A 24,941-nucleotide genomic window follows, 5' to 3' on the forward strand; every position below is an offset into this window, starting at 1 on the left:
TGCCAGGAGCATTGTTCTTGCTATTTCAATACAGATTTCACTACAAGGAAGTTCATGTGACAAATCATTTTATTTTAAAATATAAACCTTTCTAACATCAAACTTCAGAATGAGAGAATCCTTATGTACTTCAAAAGGTTACCGCTTATTTGTGGTGTCCATATCATAATATGTTTTGCATTATATATGCCTGTTTTGACTTTGTCTATAGAAAATGCCCACTATTAAATACCATCCTAAACATATTTTGTCATTACTTCAAAATCTATTATAATCTATGGTTAGTTTTCCCATCACATGTATTTTTTTTTACTATTATAATTTACACATGTGTATGTCATACTGGGAATCCATTACAGCACCTTTAACATGCCGTTAGTATTTTACCACTGAGCCATATCCCAGGCCCAAAAGGAGTTGGAAGGTTGATGACTGTTTGATATATTATTATCCAGGTACACAGATATGTAGCAGTTTCATGAATATTTACAGAATGAAGAAAAATAAGGAAGAAAGCAAGAAAGGAGTGGTGGATATGAGGGAAGGGAAGAAAGGAAGAATGATTGGGGAAAATGGAGGCAAATTTGCTGAGGATAGACAGCCAATTAAGACATGTATTTTGGAGCATTTGTTAATATGTATAGTGACACTAACTATATATGCTATGTAGTGTATACACTATAAAAACTGTAATAGGCTAGACCTCTTAAGCAATAATAAAATGATTTAGTTAAGGCTAGTAAAGGGTAAGAGGATTTGCTTTTGTTTCTGCTGCACAATATGGTCCATTGACATGCTTTCTAGCATGGCTTCATATTTGCTTCTAGAACCATGGTATAATTTTATTATAAACTTGTTATATAAATAACAGAAGACCAATGGAAATCAATCTCTTAAACTAACAATGTTATCATTCCCTGCAAAGAAATTTTATAAATATTAAAATACGAGAAAGGTGTTTTATTGGAAGTCAACCATTAGAAATAGCATTTGGACAATTTGCATGAAAAGGATATGAATGTACCAAAATCTTAATAGCAATTTTCCTAACGGGGTTTAGCGGAGTTAGGATGTACAGGGCAGAGGTGGCACTGAATCGAAAGATTGCCTTCCCTTTATTCAACACCACGAAAGTCTGAAAGAGAAAATATGAGGGAGATTACTAAATCAGACATGCGGGTTTATTCAAAGCATTTCCAACGCACACCAAGAACTCTTACCTGATTCGTTTGTTTAAACATGTTCCTTTAGAGCGGTTGGAACATAACACATATCCTGTTTACTAGACACAGGCTCTGTGTTTCTCCTCTGAACATACAGCCGCAGTAAAGGTCCCACTGGCCAGTACCTGGCCAGTCTCTAAGCCTCCAAACTTGTTGATACAAACTGATAGCCCTACACATTCTTTCAAGTCAAATTCTACAGCCTTACAGAGTTCACTTCTATTTGAAGCTTGCCATCTGTCTCCAGCTTTGGTGACTTTTCAGGTTATTCTGTATGCAGAGCTGTTAAAATCATCTTCTCTAAATATTTCAGTCATATCAAAGTCCTAACCCCAATTTTGGGGTGGCCTCCCTTCATCTCTGTAGCTGCTCCTCTGATTTAAGACATTTAGGTAAGTCACAGAACCTGATTTTGTGGGCGGAGAAAGACCCACTTTGGAGCTTATGCTGAGAAAGACAGCTGCATTGAAAATTAATTTTAAATGCATGACTTCAAAGGCCACGTCATAGTTAAAAGTCTACGATCTGAAGCACACAATCATCACCTTAGCATTTAAGCTATGCAGACCCGTGACTGCCGATCAAGGCCCCCGGGATGGAGCACACTTTATTTTTTACCACTGGAGTCGTCTCTGTTCCAACCATGTGATCCCCTTGTCAGTCTCAGTCAGAGCCTGTCAATACCTCCCTCTGGCTCTGATGGCATGCTCACAGGATCAGAGGCAAAGGCTAGACCTGGAGAAAGGGCTATCCACATCCAAGTTGACCCACCTATCACGACCCTCTATTCAAAAAGAAATTTTTAAAACACCTTCGTGCTAGAATGTCCTGGGAGTACTTCAGAATTGTCAATACTTAAATTTTGGAGACAGGCAGGTATTTAGGTATTTTAAATATTCCATTCTCCTCATGTAATTCTAATATGCAGGCAGTCATATTATTTAATCCTTTTTTCCATTCTCAGTAGCCAAATCACCCTCCCTCACATTTTCCTAGATAAATCACACTACCTTCTAATAATTCCCTAGCTGTTTCTTTTGCCAATAAGTCTTCGTATATTACTTTGCACTCTTTCACATGTTGCTTGTAATCACCATCAAGTAGCAATTTCCTCAGAGGGTTCATTCCCGGGAGAACCTGGTTAGATGTTTTTATAAGTGACTGAGCACAAAGAACCTGCAGTCTCTGGTTGCATTTGTCCCCCAGTATTTAATAGTGTGGTTTGCAAATGAACACTTGTTCTAATTAAATACGGGTTTACCTTTAAGGCACTGTTCACCTTTATGACATCTGTTGTATGTACTGCTTTACTTAATAACATGTTTGTGCCCTTTAACTAAGGCTATATCCATACATTCACAGTGACTAGCTACACGCTCTGTTTGAAGAGGCAGGCAGGAATGTTTATACTGTGAGCAGAAAAAGCAGGGACAACAAACAATCCTCTCACAGCCCTGCTGTATTTACGACCATGGAGCCAACCATTACTTAACTAACCACTTTCAATGAACTGAGCTTCATAAATTCTAAGAGGAGGGCAAGTAAACTATCCCTTACTGGCATCAGGATTATCTACAAGTGACCATGAACCTTGCCAAGCCTACCCTTGAACTACAGGAGCATTAGTGGATTGTCACGAATTCACAGTCAAGCAATCAAGATCCATTTAGGCATCAACATCAGCAACAGTGTGTAAAAGTTCACAATAATTTGAAGTGCATTAACTCATGCTCTTTGAAACAGTTTCTCTGAAAAAGCAATTTTTACTTGCAACATTAGAAGAGGGGTTTTATTTTAAAATATCTCTAAAAATAGATGAAGCTGGAATGAGCTGTCCTTTTACACATGAAGCCCTCTGCATTTCCAGAGGTTAGCCTGTGGGTGTTAGTGGGTCCTAGCTGGTGAGTGCACTGCATCTGATCTGAATTTACAGCTCAGGTACAGGACAGAGCTTAAGAACACATGCCCGATGGCTTAGAAACAAGGGGTAAAATTCTGTTGTTCTCCACAGTGAAAGAGTTACACGGAAATGTTTGAAATCTAGAGTTCTGATGCTATTGAATGATGTACCTACACCAAAAATTACATGAGAACACACCAGATGGCTGGGTGGGAGATAAATAACACCAGCTCTGAAGTCAGGTTTCTAAGTAATGGTAAGTGGTGAGGTACCTTGAAAAGATTGGGTGCCTATTGCCACAATCGTTATAAACACTGTGGCCGGCTTGTTTCAAAAGTTATTTTCTACTTTGGAATGCAGGTTGCTTTTTTCTTCTGGGTGAATACTCATGAGCTCACTGAAATTCTTGGTACTGTGAAAGGAGCAGCATTACACCTCAATGGAGCAGGACGATATCAAGTACTGAATTAAAAAAAAAAAAGTGGTGCAACCAACTTTTGACAATCTTATTTTACATGCAGTGCTCCTGCAGAGAGTTTGATCAGCGGTCAAAAGCTCGAAAGCTAGGCAAACTAGGCTCATATCCTTGGTCTGTTCCTGATAGAGTGTGACTCTGGGAAGTTAAGGCATTGCCCCTGGCTTTACTTTCCCATCTGTAGACTGTGTCTAACAATAGTAACTGCATCCCTGGCTCGTTGGTATGAAATGAATTGGAGTATTCAAGTGGCTCCTAACATGGGGTGAGCCCAGCAAATGTTAGCTATTATTATCCTGCCACTATTTTTAAGCTGTTAACCTGGCCAACTTAAATGCTATTAAAATACGTTGTGGTATTACTCATGTAGTTATATTAGGCACTAAGATACATCACTAATTAGCAACAGCAAGTTGGTACATGAAGCTCTACAGCTCCCATGTTGTCTTTTACATACATTGTCATGTAGTAACATGGATTCGAGCTATGGTAAAATTCTGACGTCATACACTAGCTCCTCCCTTTGTTTCCTAAGAGTCACACATCACTTTTTGGAAAGTAGTGTCCAAATCCTCAACCTCATAGATATGTCATAAATGAAGCCAGTGCCACCAACAGGAAAAGGGTGATGTAGAGGTCTCCCATGATGGTTCAGAGTTACTGCCAATGAATTGTGGTCCAAGTCTGGTTTCCTGCTCAGAGAGAGAAATGCCTGTCCTTTCCAGCACACAGAGAACAATTCTGTTTTCTAGTGGCAGATTCAAATCAACCAAGCTTAAAAACCTGATCTGTAAAATCATATGCTAACCAATTTACAATAAAATGTATATGTTATTTTCTCATGTGGAAGAACTATAGTGATGCTTTTCCCTCAGGAAATCTTTGAGAAAACAAATTATGGACAGAAGAGTCCTTGTTGAACATGGAGTCCAAACAGTGTACTTAATCTAATGGTGGGGTTATTTAATATCATCTTTTAGGCAGCCAAGAGTAGCCCTTTCACAGAGGTTATGTTGTCCTTGGGAAGGAAATTCTTTCAATGCAAGTAAACATAGCCCTCCATTGGTTAATATCTCTTATTTTCTCCTCCACACCTGCCCACTGTAAGCATAACAAACTGATTGGCTCCTTAAAAAATAAGTAATACCTTTACCATATCAAAATAAAACAAACTCTGTGTCCTTAAAATAACTTTAAAAAACATATACTTTGGGCTTTGTAGCTCAGGCTGTACTTTTAGCTCAGGCTACCCTGAGCTTGTGATCCTTCTGGCTGTCTCTGAAGTGCTGGGCTTATAAGTATGTAACAACACATACGGCTGCAAATGTATATTTTAGGTTTATTTTCCCAGTTTCTGAGAGGAGTTCCTTATTGTTAATAATAATTTACTAAAAACAGAGCTTCTAAATTTCAAATATTTCTTTATTATCTCTGCAGTAGAGTACTGAAACTTATTTTAGAAGCATAAGAATGTATATTTAATGCCTTCCTTCCCAAAGGACATAACTTTTTAAAAGATTGATTTTATTTATATGTGTATATGTTTGTATGTGTGTGTACATGTGTGTAAGAGTGCTCACAGAGAGGGTCAGATCTGGAGTTGTCATTGCAGGCAGTTCTGAGCCACCTGATGTGGGTGCTAGGAACCAAACTCTGGCCCTCTGTAAGAACAGCAAGTGCTCTTAACCACAGAGCTAGCTCTCCATCACCAGGATTAATAACCCTAAATTGTATTCTGCTTAAAGGATGCAGTATCTTCAACCATTGCTTTTTAAAAGTTCTATTTTGACGAGTAAAGGTGTTCTATTTCTATTTCACAAATTATCAACTCAAAATGATGTTATTCTTTAAAATGAACTGTTTTATTTGGGTAAAGGTAAGCTATAAATTGTGGTTAAAAGGTGCCAAAATATCCATTTAGGAATTAAAACAGTATTCTTTATTTAGATTTTTAGATTCTCTACAAGTTTCACAAAGTTGGCTTAACTATAGAAATTGTCTAATTCTGGAAGAATTATGTCGTTATTATGAATATCAGGAAACATAGTCATAACTGTTCCTTTAAATTACGGGAGGATTATTTTCACTATTGTTATTATTATCATCACTATTATTTTCTCTTCTAATCTTGATATTTCTTTCTTTGTGGTAATGTTTTAATTATTTGTAGGTTCTAGAGTTTAGCCTAACATAATCTCAACAAAGCCTGTAGAAGTTCCTAATCATACACCAAGTTAGAGGATAAAGACTAAAAATGTATGCCTGGGTAAACATGCTTCTCCATGAATTATCTGTCTACAGGGAGAGACAAGTAGATCACTGTCTTCTAGAACACAGATGATTGTAAGAAACATCCAGCCAAGAATGAACTAAAAAATAAGTACAACATCCACCCTCCTTCACCCTCATAACTACAATTTTGCTGTCTATCAAGCAGTTAAATGGGTTAGCAATAGCAGATATTCATCTTTGCTGTCAACTGTAAGTTTTCCCATTATCTTGATACTGTGAAATGGTAGAAATTGTTTATTCTTATTCCTCTGTAGCAGAAACATAACTTCTTATGAATTTTCTGTGTTTGCTTTACTGTGCTTTAAGATATGTGGCAGCAAAGAGCACTTTAAAATTTTTCACAGATGAAAATTATAATTCTCTAATGTACACAAGCCCCTGCTTTGCACATCTAATTGAGAACGTCTTGGTCATGTAAAATCAGCACTCACTTTCTTACTGACATAGTAGGGGTCCAGGTCCTCCAGAGGCTCCGACACCATCTCTGGAGGAATGTCTCCATAGATAAATGGGAGGTTCTTCCCAGCTTCCAAGTCACTGTTTGGCTTTGGTTTGTTCTCATCATCAATGTCTTGTTCTTTCTTGGGCTTCCTGGCTTTCTCTTCCGCAGCACGCTTTTCGATAGCAGCAAGAGATTCTCGCGTGAAAAGGCGGAAGCTCTCAGGTCCTGGGGGTACCAGCAGTGTCTGGGCCATCTTTTCATCCTGCACACTTAATTACGTTTAGCTTCTTGCATAAGAATTGCCTAAGTGGACAGAAACCATGCATGAGTGTTAGGAAAGGCAGAGAAGGAATAAGAAAGAAAAGCCTACGGTCATTGGCTTTTGGGGAGAAAATATTGTCCTGTTTTGGTGATTAGCTACCAATTTTAACTGAGAAATAGCATTCAGAATGATTTTCTGTTATTTCCAATGTGTTTCAGTAATTTAAAATAATAAATATCATAAACAGAGCAAAAACGCATTTTGAACACTAATTAGCTTAATTTAGCCACTTTGCAATGTGTGCATATTTCAAATTGTACACAATATATAGGGTGTATTGGCTGATTAAAATAATAAAACATTAAAAATAGTCTTCTCTGAGATCTTGAGTCCAAATGTATTATAGTACACTTTTGATAAAAGAGTAATGACAGTAATGCTTGTCAACCATTTGTTTGACATTTTTTAATTTTTTGTCATTTTTTGTCAACCATTTGTTTAAGGGGACACTTTCCTCCACACTTCCTGCATCACAATATATTAAATTCTCAAATAAGTGTTTATCACAACACAGTTATTGTGATGCATGCCTGATTCATTGCATTACAGGATAGAGAAAAAATTTGTCTAACCCAACCACGTTCTACTTGTCAGCATCATTAACTGAATCACTGAAAAACGTCTCAGCTGCAGCAGCATGATGGAAGTCAGTGCTTCTGGAAAGAGAGATCCATCTTTTAAAGATACACATATATCTTCCTTTATATGTGTGCATATGTACTCCTGTTCATTTGTGTGTTGGTGTACATGTGTATGGATGCACATGTACATGCAAATATGCATGCACTTGTACACCTGTGTGTGGATGCCAGAGGAAAATCTGGGTGTCACCCTCAGGAACACTATGCACCTTTGAGGATGTCTCTCATTGGCTGAGAGTTCACTGATGAGGGTAGACTGGCCCAAGGACCCACCCTTTCTGCCTTCCCAGTGTTGGTATTACAAGAGTGTGTCCCATGCTTGACATTTTTTTATGTGGGTTCTGGGAATTGAACTCACATCAACATGCTTGTCGGAGTAGCACTTTAACAACTGAGGCATCCCCCCCCCACAGTCTATTTCCTTTTTTAAATTAAGCCAAATCTTTTTGCCTTTTAGTTTTTTTCTTTGGACCCTTTGGAGGCATTTTGTATTAGCAGAGCAAACTATATTTAGCTCCTCTTCAGGCTTACTGATATTCAACTACTTGAGACAACTTTTGATGTTGTACTGGACTTTGCAGGGGCAGTAATGCTCTGAAGAGTGAACCCCGAGGCCACTCCCTAGGTTCTGCACTGTAACTCTGTCATTTATGGGTTGTGTAATATTGACTAATGTGTCCCCTTATTGCTTCAGTCCTCATCTATAGAAAAGAAAATAATAGAAAATTTGGTCTCCCAAGACTGCTAGGAATAAATGAGTTAATTTATATTGTCTCTAAAAACAGCTCTTTGGAGTAGAAATCACTTTATTAATGATACGTATCATCAGTTCTGCCAATCATTTTCCGTGTTATGTTGTCAGGAATTATCCCAAGTTAACCATTCTCCTTTAAGTAAGCTCTTGATATACTGGGGCCACCACTGACCTGGAGCTTCAGAAAAGCATGGAGAATTACAGAGTCCAGGGACACAAGCCTATCACCTAGCTGGAGAGGAGTGGAGAGAAGGCAAAGGGTTAGAGGGACCTGGCTCAATTTCTCAAGGGAGGTAAAATAAATACTTCTGCAGGAATTGTGACAATCTGTCAAAAATCCAGGAATCCAGTCATATGAACATTTAAACAAAAGTAACAGGGCTTTTTTTTTTTTTTTTTTTTTTTTTTACTGTCCATAAAATCACATTTTTAAATTCCAAGAGGGAAAGTAGAAACTTTGACAACAACAAACTATGATGTATACATCAGTCATCTTGTAGAAGGATCTGCAGCTATGGGATGAAATTAATCATCAGAGTCATCACGACATTGCCTCCATTTCCAGACCCCCTCCAGCCGCTCATTCATTCTAGTCTTGGGGCTGTTCAGTCCTAAAACACCTTCTGACACTTGGCACGTTGCTGTGTGGAAATACTAAGCACAAGATAATGAGAAAACCTGGACTATTTAGTAAAGAGAGCAGGTGATATTGCTTTGTTTTTATTGAATTTGTACTGGAATTACTAGTTCCCTGATGTATTCCAGTGGCAAGAAATGTTCTCAACCTGAGAGGTCTTTAAGTCAGTATTTATAATGCTGCCCCATCATACTGAGCCCTGTCAAAATGTTAAATCATTCTTTCACTAATTCTGTAAAGCACCTGTGTTGTGACTCTGAGTTTTTGGTTTTGTTTTGATTTGTTTTTGGTTTGTTTATTTATTTTTTCCAGATCAAGTTACACATGGATTGGAAGGGGAGATAACAGTTCCATTTTACTTAGAGATGAAGGAACCAGTTGTTTTGTGCTGTTTACTTATGGCAGGCTGCACAAAACCTAACTAACACTTTCAGTAGGTCCATTTAAACCCATTCCAGATTGTGGGTTTCTTGATTATTCAAGCCTGGGTCTCACTGTATAGCATTGGCTATCTTGGAATGAACTCTATAGACCAGGCTGGCCTTGAACTCACAGAGATGCACCTGCTTTCTGCCTCCCAAGTGCTGGGATAAAAGGCATGCACCACTACCACCTGGTGGTTGTGTGTTTCTAACTACAGAAGAAGCCCCTGTTTCCTGTTCATCTTTAATACCAGGTAGAGAATCAGAATCTACCTGCTGCACATCTCTGGTCTTGAACTCGGTGCCTATGGATCATCCCAGTTGCTAAAATGGGAAGGCCACACAAGAGCAAACATGCGTGCTTCCTGGTGGGGTGAAGTTGCTTTTCTATTTGAGCATCATGCTGAAGTGACAGAGAAAAAATAATGCTGAATCTGGGGTGGGCATTTGGGGATTCTGTAGAGTCCCCCTCAGAGAGCCTGTCTGTGGCATTTAGCCTTGCTAAAGTCATAGCATTATGGAAGAACCCTAAGAATGTTCAGAGGATAGTGCTCCTTGTTGCAGAGCCTGACAACCTGAGCTCATTTCCCAGAACCCACGTGGTGAAGGGAGAGAACCCACTACCCTAAGTTGTTCCCTGTTTTCACATGTGTTTAGTGTTGTGTGTGCCTGCATACACACACACACACACACACACACACACACACACACACACAAACACATACACACACCACACACACACACACACACTGAATAAATTTAAAAATATTTTTTAAAGAACCTTACTGTATATGTGCCAATACATTGTCATAAAAAAATTACTAGCTATACACTGATTTAATTTCATCTCATTGAAAGCTTCTAAGTCTTCAGTTTTCAAAATAAAGTTATGTTTTAAATTTCCAATGTGGAAATCTCTCAATTATCTCCATGGCTCATTCTGATTTGTATAAAATGACATGGAGCAAGATGCTACTACAAAAATCATACATATTTACTTACAAAGAAATAATCAATTATGTTCTTATTGGCTTACAAGGGGCCATAGTGAAGAATTTGATTGCTGGTCAAAATGAAGTACGAATATCTATGAAGTTCTCAGACAGACGTCTGAGCCCTGAGACACATCGGTCCCTGTTCTCAGCTTTTCCCTGACTTGGGGAATTAGAGCGTGGCCAATATTGGAACCGGCTTCCAATTCAGTGAGCCCAGGATCCTGTCTTCTCTTACCACTTGGCTGTGTAGTAAAGTCCCACTGACTTCCAGTTCTCATTAAAATTTTTTCCACTTCTTTTTAGTTCATTGAGAGCTTATTATACAGAATTCTTACATACATTTACATTCATGTGAGAACAGATATTTAAAATTTAATTCTTTTTGAAGCCTTGATGTGAAGTATATATTATTAATGAATATATGTGCATTATTATTTATGAAAATAATCCAGTTTAATGTACCATGTTGTCTCCAGAACTGTCTTTTCAGGGGCACAAAAGATACAATAAATCTAAGGAGATGACCCTCTTGATTCAAAAGCAAAGAACCTGTGTGTGGGTACATATGAGCCAAGCAAATATACACCTCTGCCAGTTAATACAAAGATGGTCATTCAGTGTTTCTTATTGTAGAGCTGGATCACAGAATTTGATACTTATAAGGAACCCTTGGACTATGCATTTAAGAAATATTTATCTCAGGAATAATATATACCAGAAACTTTCCATGGACTGGCCCTTTCCTAGAGGAGATAGCAAACCAGTGCATGATACAGATGCTAACAGATGTTAATACAGATAATTAAAATACAGTCATACACAACCGGTTATCTGACGTTCATAAATTGGATCAATTTATTCTGACTGACTAGGCAAGGGAGGGAGAGATATGGTTCATAAAATTTTCCTGAGGAAGTGATAGGTTTTGTGGGCTAAACAGGATTTGACAGGTGATTGATTGTAGTGTGGTGGCAGTTTGTAAAGAGTTGGCTGGAAGATGCATCACAAGAGACACTGAGTATGGGTATATGTGTGCGTGCATGTGGACAAAGACAAAAATAGCATGGAGAGTTTGGTAAGAACTCTCATCAGCTCATTAAGGCTAACACTGACCTGCATAAAAAACTGATATGAAATCAACCGGTAAGGTTAGGCAGGATGTAGTGCACCAAGGGTCTTGAACAGCATGCTCAGATAAGCATTGAGGTTGAGGGACACAATCAACTTGAAGATTAGCAAGTCAGAGGCAGTATTATGGATAGACAGGCAGGGAGAGATCTCAGAGCAATAGTCTCTATACGATTGAGTTTCAGGAGCCCTTCATATCCCTTTACTGGCATATCTACAACCAGACAATTCTAGGAAACTATCTGTTCCTTTCAAGGGAATTGTGATTATTTTTCTCTGGTATCATATCAAGAGTCTATGAATGGTAATTCATTATGCTGGAATCAGAAATGGTATCTACAAACTTTTGATCAATCTTGTCTTTGGAATGTAACTTTTACAGAATTATGCATGTCCCTATGCCTTCATAAATGAATCGCTTGGAGGATATCAGCACACTGTTAGGCAAATCTCCCAAATTTTGATGAATTTCATCATATGACATCCCCAAAGCACATTCCTTAATGTTGCCAATGATTACATGAGAAAAGCCATAAGGTACTGGGGCTTGTCAGGCTCCCAGTGGCAGGTGAGAGCTTTCCAAAATTCCAATTCCCCTTGAGAGCTCCAGTTCAACACTGACAACAAATGCTGTCATTTGCTTTTCCTGAGTGACAGGCTTTCTCCTTTTGTTCATTTTTGAGAAGATATGTGCCTAATACCCAAGTCTGAATATCATTGTTTGCCAGTTATCCTTTCAAATGAAACTGGTGTTCCATGACACATACACATGAGAGAGAGAGACAGAGACAGAGAGAGACAGAGACAGAGAGAGACACAGACATGGAGAGACAGAAAGAGTAGAGCAGATGAGTTTGGCTCCTGACTCCTATAATTGCCCTGGTCTCTTTCTAGAAACAGCCAGGCAGTTTTAGTGTGCAGCAGAAACACTTTGGGTATTTCTTCCATTTCATCATATAGAACATTAAAAATGTGGCTTCTTTGGGGTTGAGATTTACTGCTTCACCGGAAGTTTCTTACGTGATCTGACGTTTTCTTTTCTTACTGACAGTATGTGGCAGTGAAGCACCATGAAGAGCACAGGTCAGTGTCGTTTCCTCCAAGCCTGCTGAGGCAGCCACTGAACCCCTGCAACTATTGCATCATCAATGCAAATGATAAACCATGACGGAGGCAAATGGGATCTTGATATCATGATGAAAATAGCCTAGACTTCACAGTCTTCCCCACAAAGGGTCTTAAAGACCTCCTGCCATGTCTTTGGCAGCAGTACTCCAGCAGGAAGGTGGAGCGGGAGGAAGAGAGTCCAACCGCAGCCCTGTGGAGCAGGCATGGGTTTAGTGATAGTAAATCAACTCCGGCTGCTCAGGTGTATTAGAACAGATTTTCATCCTTTCTAGTCTCTACATCCCCTCACTCTATAATAAAGAGAATTACAACCAGGACAGCACATACTTCCTAAGCTTCATGTGACATCTACATATGAAAATCCACCTACAGTGGGAGCACAGAGGCCCACAGAGAGAGTAAGCCACTCAGATGGCAAGAAAACCCATAGCCAAAGTGTCTATTTCAGGCACAATTATAAGACACTGAAAACCAGTGAGCTTTTATGGCTGATTTGAGGCAAAGAACAAAGCTTGTGTTCTGCATCTCACTCCCAAGTCTCTGGAGTAAGCCCCAGCTGACAGCAAGCCAGTAGAGCAGCACAAGACGTTTGTAAGGCAAGATAATAAATTCTGTTCAGCACCTATTGAGTTTGAGGTGCCTGGGGGACATTTGGTATGTAATTAAAATACGTGTCTGAGATGCAGAAAAGATGTCTGAGCTGAGAAAATGTTGATTCAGGGGCAGAGAACTCTTATGACGTCATTTCAGAGCAACGTGAAAAGATGAAAAAGCACATTTCACATGACTGCCAGTCTTGAAGGAGGGACATAGAGGGTATCAGGCAATGAGGTCAGAGTGGTTATCTAAACACTAGAAGAGAAACTTCCAAGATGTTAATTAAAGGCCATGTGTTAGATCCAGCAATTAGCTGAAATATTCGCCTCAAGAAAAAGTAAGAAACAGACCCAATATTACCTCCTGAAATGGCCACAGGCAAACACACATATTGCTTTGAGACAAAAAAAAATTCTACACATTCTATTTTTTATTGAATTAGTATTTTTCATTATTGTCGTCATATTGTATTGAATCCAGCTATTTTACAACTGGATTTTAAAGACCTAAGTTGTATATAAATAACTACAGAAAAATTAATTTGAACCATTCAATTTTGTTTCCCGTATCACTAAGCTGTGATTTTATCATAAGCTTATGAATGTTTGCGAGATCAACCAATACTATGGGCCTAAACTCTACTAGTTGATAATGAATCAGAATCTGAGAAAAATAACATAGTAAACGTTAGGGACGTGCTGTGGGACTATCAAGGCACAACACACACCTCCACTTGTCATATGGTCCCTAGCTTCTCGTCTTTTCTAATTTTCCAGAAGAGACAGTTGGAAAATCTCGTTGCTAGCTATATAACCTGTTAACATTCTCTCTCCCTCCCTCCTCCCTCCCTCCCTCCCCTCCCTCCCTCCTTCCCTCCCTCCCTCCCTCCTTCTCTCTCTCTCTCTCTCTCTCTCTCTCTCTCTCTCTCTCTCTCCATCACATTCTCTCTCCTTCCCTCCCTCCCTCTCTCCCTCCTCCTCCTCCTCCTCCTCCTCCTCCTCCTTCTTCTTCTTCTCTCTCTCTCTCTCTCTCTCTCTCTCTCTCTCTCTCTCTCTCTCTCTCTCTCCATCCCTCCCTGAATCTCTGTGAGTGTCTCTCTTTGTCTTTTTTTTTTTTATGATGATGCATGCTACAGACAAAATCGATTAGTTCTGGTCTGTTATGTCAGAAGGCTGTAAATTTACCATCTTCAAGGATGGAAAATTGCTCTATGTCCCATAACTCAAAATATTTCCCCCCCTCAAAAAATTCACAATGTATTTTTATGTACTTGATGATGAATGAGTTACTAGGAAAGTCTGGGCCTGTTGCCAAAGAAAACGTGTGCTGTGTTCTTGGTATCAACAAAAGAGATAATTATAGGAAAGGCAGAGTCTAAAAGATAAGATGAACCAATGAAATATCCACTGATAAAGAAAACTTTGTTTTTGTGGTACTGAGGATTTACCTCAACCTTATACGTCCTAGGCAACACTCTACCCAAACTATATCCTCCTCAACCTGAAGAAGAGGTTTTGCTTCTATGTGTGTGTGTGCCTGCATGTGTACTTGAGTGTGTATGTGAGTGCATGTGTGTATGTGGTATGCACTTGTGTGTGTGATTGCGTGTGCTGCACCCACCTACCTATCTGCTGGAGATTGAATCTGGGACTCATAGGTAATAGACAAGTTAAGCAAATGTTTGACCACTGGATAATACCTACACCTCCTCTTTCCAACAGAACATTCACTTAGAACTAATGGCTGTCCTATACTTACTGGAGTAAGTTAGTTAGCACTATGTCTGTTAGTACTATTAAAAAAAAACCCAGTATAATGTTTTATTGAGTATATACATTGAGCATTTGACACACTGTATCAATAACTACTAGATATCCACAAGGTAGGGTTACATACTGCATTCCATATTTCAAAAGAGCTTTGAAATAATATCTGGCTGTTATAACTTCCTAGCCAGATGGCTTTGAGATTAAATGATAATAACAGAACTCTGTTAAGTGATTTGTATATTTGATACTCCCAAGTAATTTATGCCTGTGAACTTATTTAGTCATTTTAAAAATTTATCATGCTGATTACACTCTTGCCCTATTGATATTATTTTTATTCTTATTTTACAGATCAATAAGTATAGGTTCATGTCAGCTTTATAACTTGTCTAAATTCCAAAGTTAGTAAGCTGAGCAACCAATATTCAAAATCTAGACAGTTCAGACAAAAAGCCATATTTCTAAGACTATAGAATGACCAGATTCCTAATTTATATTTGCAACATGAAAGTAGGATGCCAGTCATCTCACTAGGGGATTGCTATGTGTGGAATCTGCATTGGAAATAGATGCGCTTCACCTAAGAGACTGAGAACTTTAACCCCACTTGGGTAAGTAGAAAACACTTACACAAGCATCGATGATAAACATTAGACATATATGTAATAGATACATGATAAAAAATAGCCATATATGTAAACAACATGTTCACATACATTCAGGGGACTTCTAAGCTGTCTGAAATCAAATTATAGCCCTAGGATTACTCCTCTAGGTCATGTGTCTTTCAGTGTCTAATCGAGGATGCTGGCACCTCTATCAGCCTGAATTAATTCATCAAGAAAGTAATTCCACGGCAAGGGTACCACGTCATTGTCGAGTACAAAAGCAATCCTGACTTTCTTTTACTAATGCTCATCACTATCTAATGATAAATGTGTGGTTGCCAACATATGATGCTATTTATTTATTTCCTGTTTAACAAGTGGATTTATTATTGTCTTTTTCTTCCACGGACTCATATCATGGGGGAAAAAACTTGTCAGAGGAAGAAAGCCCAGGTCCAACTCTGTCTTTGGAACAACCATCTAGGACATAATAATTAGCTCACAGAGGCTGATGTTTGCTGTGACTTTGTCCTCATCTGATCACTTATAAGCCGAGGAGACAAGAGCCAACTAATGACAACAATTAAGCCAACCTTGTTATACAGGAATCACCATTACTGGCTTTAATAGCTCTTGACATTTCTTGCTGAATGTTTGCAAACTGAAGTGGGTTTTCTGTGAGTCCCAGTGTGCACTCCACCCTGGATACCTCCTCCAAGCTCTTTTGAAATCAGTGCTTAAGGAAGTGATATGTGACCCCCATTCTGGCCAATGCCATGCCAGGAAGGTTTGTCAGGGGGCGGTCTGTTAGAGCTTATGCTAGTTAGGAAAGGGGTGAGGGAAAGGCAGAGTCTCTGTCTTGCACCTTTTTTTTTTTTTATATCAGAGGAGTATCCATAGCACTCGCTCCAGCAACTTCCAACCACAGTGGCTGCCACTCTGAGGGCAGAGCTGACACAGTGAGTGTGGCCGATCCCAGAGACATGTTTCCCCTTGGGCTCTTGACGGACGGCTCAGCTCTTGGACTCGAAGAACCTCTGCACTGCTTGTTATGTCCAATAAACATCTCTCCTGACTCCAATCGGTTCAGACAGTTTTCCTAGTTAGTTGATGCTGATACACCAAATAAACAAGTACTTGCTGGTCAGTTCAAAACCTTAGCCAGTCCAGAAGCCAGCTCACGTCTGAATGTCCTCTATCCGGTAGAAACAGGTGAGCTATGGGTCTAATTACCAAATAAATATAATAAAATTTAAAGTAAACACAATCCCAGGCAATTTATAAAATGTACAAAACGAATGTCCCTCTTAAAAGAAAAAGAAATAGAGCTGGGTTAATTTCCCTTTCTGGCTTTTGGCATCATTCCAGGGCCCAAGGCCATCCCTGCCAGGCCTCATCCATTTGTTTATCTTTTTGGAGAAACGCACTAATGGGGGGAGGGAGGGCACCTTTCTGCCTTCTTTATGTCTGAGTCCAGCTGTCCTGGTTTGCAATAGAAATTTCAGTTTGCTTTTCACAAACACAAAGTTATTCTAAAGGAGTAGGTTAGGTACCTTTGAGGATCACAGCATCTCTGTTTGGAAAAGCTCCAGGCCCCTTCTGGGAATTAGCTCATTTGTTCTTACAATATCCCTAGAAGGGATTCTGTGTTTTTTCTGAGGTAAGCCACTCCTCCACGAATCCTTGACAGATAGGTCATCGCTGACTAACTCTGCTGTGCTTGACTTCAGCTTTCTTGCTCCATAATCTGGGTGAGAAGAGAACACAGTGAGGTTAGCTGGGTATGCTGGCCACTCACCGTGTGCTGGTGCTCTGGCTCCAGGGCCTGGTTCCCGGACTTGGTTTACCTGGGACTTTTGATCAGAAAAGCACCTTGATGCAAAGCAGGCCCTTTGATCCTGTTAGACAACATGCCCTGGCGATGCTCTAGTGAGCAGGGCCAGGAACCGCTGCCAGGAACCCAGGGTGAGGGTGGGACTCTCTTCTCCAGCTGCTCTGGTTCATTCAGTCTTTCTAGGGACATGCTGACACATGGAGGCATCTGTCAGACCTGCTACTTCCTTGTCCCTTTGCCCCTTCTGTGTCTTCCCCTTTACTAAGAGATTCTAATTCCTGTTCTAGCTTATCTCACTTTTCCTCCCTGTCTGAGAAGTTGTTTAACTGACTCATTAACATAAGACAGACCTCGTTCAATGGCTTCTCTAACCGTTAGACGAGCATGTTACACCAGAGCACTATAGTAACCTAAACTATCTGATGTCACTCTCTACTGTCGACGGCTTATCTCAGGTTAACTCATTAAACATGATGTCACAGGACAAGGGAAGCTAGCCTAAAATCAGAAGCTGATATTTAAAACAATACGTACTTCAATTCGCACACACAATGTTCACAAAATCAAGAAATCCTCATTTTCCATTTTCTGGCAAAAATTAAACCCTTGTTTTAAAATTTCATAACATCTATTAAAATTTCTGTCTCCAGATGAACTCTCTCTGAAGTCACCAATCTTCTGTCCTGTCCTGTCACCGGACACAGAACATTATTAAACCCTGTCAGTGTCTTTCAGTGATTGAAAGTCACTATAGCCAGGACTGAAAACGCCTTTGTGGCCTGGCCTGTGCCTTCCTCTCCAGCCTCTTACAGTGCAGCTTTTCCAGTCTCTGGGTGTGCAACACCATGTGTTCCCCTCACCAATCCAGCTGTTCATTTCTTAAATGTAAGTGAAGACTGTATCCAGAAAGGTGTTTTTTTACAACGAGATTTTTAAATTAGCATCTGTATGTATGTTCATACATAAGTATACACATACACACATCTGTGAACTTATGTAAAGTAGGTTTTCCACAAAAGCTGGACATTTTTAATAGTATTGGTTGCATTAATAGTATCACAGATATTATTATTTTTTCAATAATACCCACATGCTGTAGACCAGATCTGGAGTATCCACCAAAGATGGACTGATGGAAAGCTTGGTCCCTAGCCCATGGGGCCATTGGACAGGGTCTACTAGGAGGAACTTCTGTTACTAGGGTCATAGCTTTGAAGGAGATATTGGGACCCTGATTTTTCCTCTTCCTGTCTCTATTTCTGGCCATCATGAGGTGAAGAAGCCTTTGTTCCAGAATTTGGACATGTTGAACTCTGCCATCACAGGCCCAAATCCAGGGACAGGGTTATGGAAACATGGACTCCAGAAACAAGAGTCAAAATTAAAGATGTGATCTTTTAAATCGATTTTCTCAGGTATCATGTCCAAGTGTCAGAAGCGTGACGTGTCCTATCATATGGCAGCGTGCGTGCTCAGACTTAAGCGTTGCACTAAAATCACAGTCATCCAATAATTGCCAATGTTTTCTACTTCCCAGACACACTCCTGCTGAACATGGCTTCCCTTGCCTGCACAGCTCACAAGTAATTTGATTTTTAAATACTCTGGCCTCCAGCTTGACATAGAATGAGAATGACCTCAAATAACCAAAACATCAATGTAGTCATACTTCTTAAACATTTGAGAGGTTGTCACCGGGACGTGGTGGAGGTGGGGTGTGAGTTGAAGAGAAGAGGTGGGTCTCAGCAGCACCCCCCCCCCAGCCCAGAAGGCTCTAATTCACCTGCAGCCTCTCTTTTCCCCCACCCTCGGGGAACTGTATTTACACACGGGAGGGGAGGAAATGCAGCTGATAGTTTAGGCTTTAAGTAGGAGGACCATTTTTCCAATTGCAAGTACCCACTGGAAAGAGCAGCGATTTCTGCATGTGCCTCCCACTCCAATCTGCATTGTCTCTTTTTTTCTTTCCTTTATTTTTATTTCATATTTTAAGCCAGGGTCTCATGTAACCCAGACTGTTTTCAACTCACTTTGTAGCGAAATCTGACTCAGAACTCCACATCCCTCACTTCCTAACTTCTTCAACTCCGTGACAATAGCACCTGTGACCACGCTTGTCTCCTTTTACTTCTTGAGACAAAATATCACTCAATTACCATATCAGCCTAGCTTTCAAGTCCTTGTGTAGCCCAGGCTGCCTTTGGACTAGTGATCTGGTCTCTGCCTCCCATGTGTTTGGATTACAGGCCTGTACCACCAAGCCTGATTGCATTGTCTCTCACTGTGACTTCTATCTCACTTATCTTTAAAAGTGAGCTGTGCTGTACAGGCTGACGGTGACATCACATTCGACACCTTAAAGTGGGTTCTGAACGGCAGTGTGAGAATTACTGAGGCCGATATTTATTTCTTTAAAACATTTGCTGTGTGCACGTGTGCACACGTGCACGTACAAGAGGATGCTAGCCACAAAGACACACGTGGAAGTGAGTCCAACACGCAGGAGACAGTGCTCTTCTGCCATATGGATCTTGGCTCAAATGCAGGCAGTCAGGCTCTGTGCCTTTTACCTGCTGACCCACATCACCAGCGCCATTCAGCTTCTTCCCAACCACTGATTTCATTGATTATTTTGTGATTTGGGGTGGCTTGCCTGCATGTATATCTGTATACTATGAGCATGCTCTGCCCCCTGAAGGGAGAAAGGGTGTCTGATCCACAGTGAGCAGAGGTACTGCCAGTTGTGAGCTGCCATGTGGGTTCTGGAGATGGAACCTGGGTCCTCTGGAAGAGCAGTCAATGCTCTCTGTCATTGAGCTATTGATCCAGCCTCTGGGCTACTTTTAAAAGATTTAATTCCTGTTTAAATTAGAAAAGAATTTTCATACAATATATTTTGATCATGTTCTTACCCCTCCCACCTCCTCCCAGATCCTCTCCATTTCTCTACCCACACAACTTCATGTTCTCTCTCTCTCTCTCTCTCTCTCTCTCTCTCTCTCTCTCTCTCTCTCCCTCCCTCCCTCTCTTTCTCTCTCCCACCCTCCGATACAGATGTCCAGAGGTAAATTGGGGTCAGGCAGGATCCAAGTTTCTGCGATTTTAAACAAATGCTCTAGGTACATTTGGAATAGAAACACAGACATCAGTTTGAGAAAGGAAAGTAGGAAGGAAGAGAGTAGTGACTATGAGGAATGTAATACGTGTTCTGTTTGTAATAAAGGCTGGAATCCAGCTCCAATTCACCCAGCAGCCAAGAAAACAGGGATGTACCATGGATCTCAAGGTTTGTTTATTTATTTATGTATTTATTTATTAGCTGAAACAAAACAAACAATTCCCGAAAGTTGTGTGTAAAAAGACAAACTTCTTCTAAGAACTGAGCTGGAGAGATGAAAGTTTGCTTAGCACTTACCCTAAGAAACAACAAGCAATGGACTCAATAGGTACCCAAAGTTAATTTAGCAGAGGCTCCTCTAAGACTTAATCACGTAAGTCTGCTATTGGATGAAATGAGTTCAGTACGGAGGACTTCATTTAGAAATTGATGCAGCGGTTCATAAGTATTGCTCTCGTGTGAGCTAAGCTGTGTGGTGAACCAAGAGAGCCTTCCTAAATGGTGAGCCTACCTTTGAGGCAGTCTTATTAGAATTTCAGCACTCTAGACTCTCTGGGGAGAGACCTCATGGCATAAATGAGGAAATAGTTGCTCAAAGAACATGATGGGGATTTTACCCTGAAACTGGCCAATAATACCGGCTGTAGAGCCTGGGACCTATTTACTACAAATTTCTTTTTCTTAACCAATTCTTATTTTCACATTTGGTCACTAACATCAAGAATTAAATTTTCTAGCAGGCTGAATTTTTTTTACTCCCTTCAGCATAATTTGGTGGCTTATTAAACTTTTAATATGTGCTAATTCCCAGAGTTTTGTGGTTTAGGGTGCATATGTCTGTGTTCTTACTCATATATGTGAGCAGGTATGTGTAGAGAGTGAGTGAAATCCTGTGGGAACATGGATGGTTTGATGTGGGCATGGCCATGTCAAGGACATCAGTGCCTCAGACCCATGAGAAATGGCAAAGTCCTCCCTGGGTGAGGCTCAGTGAGATGGCAAAGTCTTCCTCTCGTCCACGTGCAGACGGTGGCAGAGTGTGCAGAAAATGTCCACCTTAGCTTTCTTGCCCCGCTCTTTACTGCCTGAAGATTGTTCCCCTATGGACGGCTCCTACTGAGATTAGTTAAGGCTGCCTCCTTGTTCAGCTGTAAGTAACAACTGTGTGTCCCTGTATATCTGCATGTAATGGCCCCCTCCTTATTCAGCTGTATGTGACAACCCTGCATCCCTTTTTATCTGTATGTAATAGCCCTTCCTCCATGTTCAACTGTATAAAATAAACACATGGAGCTTCCGGGGTATTGCAGCTTCTCCATGAGAGAGCCCAGCTTACCTGATTCCAGCTTTTCTATGTGTCCATGCATTTTTTTTCCTTTTCTCACCCCCTCACCTCCCCAGTGAGGTCTATTCCTGAAGTCATGCAGAGTGCAGCAGCTCCCCATATAATTTTTAAAGACAGGATCTCCCAGTGAACCTAGAGCTCAAAACAAATTGTCTAGACTGGCTGGCCACCTGCTTCTGGGAATCCGTCCGTCTCTTCCTACTCCAGGTCTCAAACACTGGACTTACACACAAACCCTGCTCTGCCCAACCTCTTAGGTGGGTGCTGGGATCCAAACTCAGGCCCGCATGCTTGCACAGCAAGAACTTTACCTGCTAAGCTGTCTCCCCAGACTCCCTCCCGGTGTTTCAATATTTTTATTTTACTGGAGGTTCGTTGATTTTACTTTACTTCTACCTCCTTGCTTTGTCCTTTAGTTTGGGCCATTCGTGCTATTTTCTCTACTTTCAACACACTGTATCTTCCTTTGTATTTACAACATAATCCTGCTTCAGAACTTTCCAGTTCAAAATCAGTCCTGCCACTCAGTGGCCCGGAAAACCTCGCTTCCTCCGTACTTTGTGCAGGGACCGAGGCGGCTCAAAGCTGCTCACGATGGACTCCAGGGCAGTGTTCGGTGAGGAAGGGGCAATCCTGTTCTACTTCTGTAGCTAGGTAACAGCCCCACCTCCACCTGCTCAGCTGATTTTGAAACTTGAGGTCTTTGTCAAGACGGTGGCTTTAAATGACTGAGAGGGCAGGAAGGGAAATGCTGAGCAGTTGCCTAGGAAACCAGCCACGCATCCAGCCTCAGTGTCCCTGGAGCAAATTTGACTCCCTTCATGGTGGTCCGTGGTCACTTAAAAGCTGAAGTTTCTTTCAGTTCTATAGAATTTCATTTATTGCTTTGCTCTCAGTATGCTCTAGTCAGGAGATTCACAACTAAATGTACATTTTAGAAGAGCAGCTCATTAACCCATGAGTCCTAACTTGTGGTACACCATGAACATATTTAAAATATTTTCCCTGTCCTAAACTTTCCATTGAATGTGATCTAGAAAACAACATCAACAATAAAACATCAAACAAACAAAAATATCATTAACAACAACAAAAACCATCAGTTTATATCGTGATTCAAAGAAATGAGATGTAATAATTAAAAAAACAAACACATCTAAGTATTTCCTTTAAAAGTTTTATTCATTTTTGCTGGACAGTGGTGGCATATGCCTTTAACCCCAGCACTCAGGAGGTAGAGGCAGGTGAATGTCTGAGTTTGAGGCCAGCCTGGTCTTCAGAGCAAGTTCCAGAAAAAAAATAGTTTACTCATTCTTAAGCATGAGTCTACACTTCTTGTGAATAGCTCATGTTTTTTTTCTAGAGCATTATCCTTAATTTTGATACCAAAAATAAATATCAAATATTGAATTTATCAATAAAACAACTTTGGATTGGAAAGGATCTTTCAGGCCATCTAGATTATAACAGGGCCCTTAAGACACAGCATCAGAATCACCTAGAGGCTTCTTGTTAAAAGGCACCTTTCCCAGCCCCACCCCAAAGCTGCTGCAGCAACTGGGCTGGGTGAGGCCTGCTTTGCATTTCTGACAAGCACAGAAATGCTGATGACACTGTTGGTCAGAAGCCACGAGCACCATGACAGTGCCCAGTTTATTGAATCAGTACAAGAGAGGAAACAGAGCAGAGCACGGGAACTACAGCGGAGAAGCAGGGAAAAGAGAGAAAGGAAGCCCCCACAAGTAAGGAATCCAAATCTGGCAGGGGCCACCGTGTTGTTTTGAGAAATGATCTCATATAGCCCAGGCTTGTTTCTAGTTTACCTTGTACACTTGATTCTCCTGCCTCCTCTCTGCAAGTATTGTGGTTACAGACAGGCATCAACACAGCCAGCAATATTTTGTTTTTATTGTTTAAAGATAGAAGCACACCCACCACATACATACACACACACACACACACACACTATGTTCTACGCATATATGGAATATGTCTCTCATTTTAATGACTTCTCAGAAATGACAATCAGAGCTTCCTCTGGCTCATTTATCTACTCAATGTCCCGCAGTGTGATTCCACTGAACCTGGAGCCTTGAACTGATTGATGGCAGTGCTTCACGGAAGCCACCGACGGCTTTCTGTCTCCCTGCCTCCAGCCTGATTGCCATACAGCCTATTTTAGTCCCACCAGCCAGAGTGATCTTGGGAGAAGAGAAATTTAATCACATCATTCTTCTGCACAGAACCCTACAGCAGCTGTGTAGAAAATGTTTGAAGCCCTCACGTTGCCTGCAAACTGGCTTCTGGCTGTCCTTCATACCTGGAAGCATACAGGCTGTGTTTCCCTGAAATCCTTGCTTCTCCCTTAGGAAGCTGAAAAACCTAGAACTTACTTCACATGCTGTTCAGAGCTTGCCTTGTTAAAGAAACCTGCTCACCTCTCAGTTCCCACCCTCTCCACAGGCCCTGTCCTCTTAGCATGTGCTACATACCTTATTTGTAACACCAATTACTCCTTTTCTGCCTCTTGAGATGGCATGTAGTTCTCACAAAAGCTGGACTATTTGCCCAATTTGGGGAACCACTCCATTCACCATCCAGCCAATGTTTTTGGAACAGTGCATGGCACGCGCTAAGTGCTCAATACATTTTATTTGAATTGCTGAGTATTTTAAGTTTTTTCCTCAAAACATTTCACGGCGCTGCATTTAGAGTTAGTATTAGGAAATTCACCCCACACTTTTGAAAGTCCCGTTTCCTATGTTTCAGACATTGTATGACAATCACACAAGAAAAAAGGAAATGCGCATTCAGGTAGAGTAAGGTAGTTCGTCCACCCATTAGGACGGAAAAACAGGAAGAGGACTCATGACAATAACAAGGCCCTTCCTTCCAGGTACAGTGTGTTCTCATCATGGAGTCCTATTCAATCCAGATCAAACATGCATTATAATCCTGTGGACCCCAAAGATAAACCCGTAACTATGCCACGTTTACTAGATTCTCTTCACAATAAAGCAACCTGAGGAATGAATGCTTCCCTCTAAGTTCAGTGAACTTTTCTTGGGAAAAATGACCAGCTACTCTGAAAACATTAACCCATCTACTTCACCAGTAAAAGTGGTCCACTTTCCCTTCCCCCGCAAAGCTTCTGGAGTCTGGTCTCAGGGTTCTAATACGCTCATTCTGCTTGGTTCAAGTCCTGCCTTGGAGGACATTGCACACCGATTCCAAATCAGAAGTCACCCCTGCCTTCTTCAGGCCTCTCAAAGTACACTCATGTTGTGTTTGAATTACACAGTAATTAAAGC

The 24,941-nt window shown here is 40.6% G+C and overlaps 1 protein-coding gene across 16 annotated transcripts in view; it reads right to left on the reverse strand.

The window, feature by feature from the left end:
* Scn3a (sodium voltage-gated channel alpha subunit 3) overlaps positions 1-6,617 on the reverse strand; it is an 80,941-nt gene extending 74,324 nt beyond the window's left edge. For all 16 annotated transcript variants that reach the window (XM_059260573.1, XM_059260572.1, XM_059260566.1 and 13 more), the window contains exons 1-2: positions 6,322-6,617; positions 1,017-1,135 (exon numbers count right to left, since the gene is read on the reverse strand). In XM_059260573.1, the coding sequence (XP_059116556.1) occupies positions 1,017-1,135; positions 6,322-6,585 (383 nt within the window). In that variant the 5' untranslated portion in view covers positions 6,586-6,617. The remainder of the gene's footprint in view (positions 1-1,016; positions 1,136-6,321) is intronic.
* Positions 6,618-24,941: the final 18,324 nt, after the last annotated feature.

The sequence above is a fragment of the Peromyscus eremicus genome, chromosome 4 (genome assembly GCF_949786415.1).
Source record: "Peromyscus eremicus chromosome 4, PerEre_H2_v1, whole genome shotgun sequence".
In the NCBI taxonomy this organism is placed as follows: Eukaryota; Metazoa; Chordata; class Mammalia; order Rodentia; family Cricetidae; genus Peromyscus; species Peromyscus eremicus.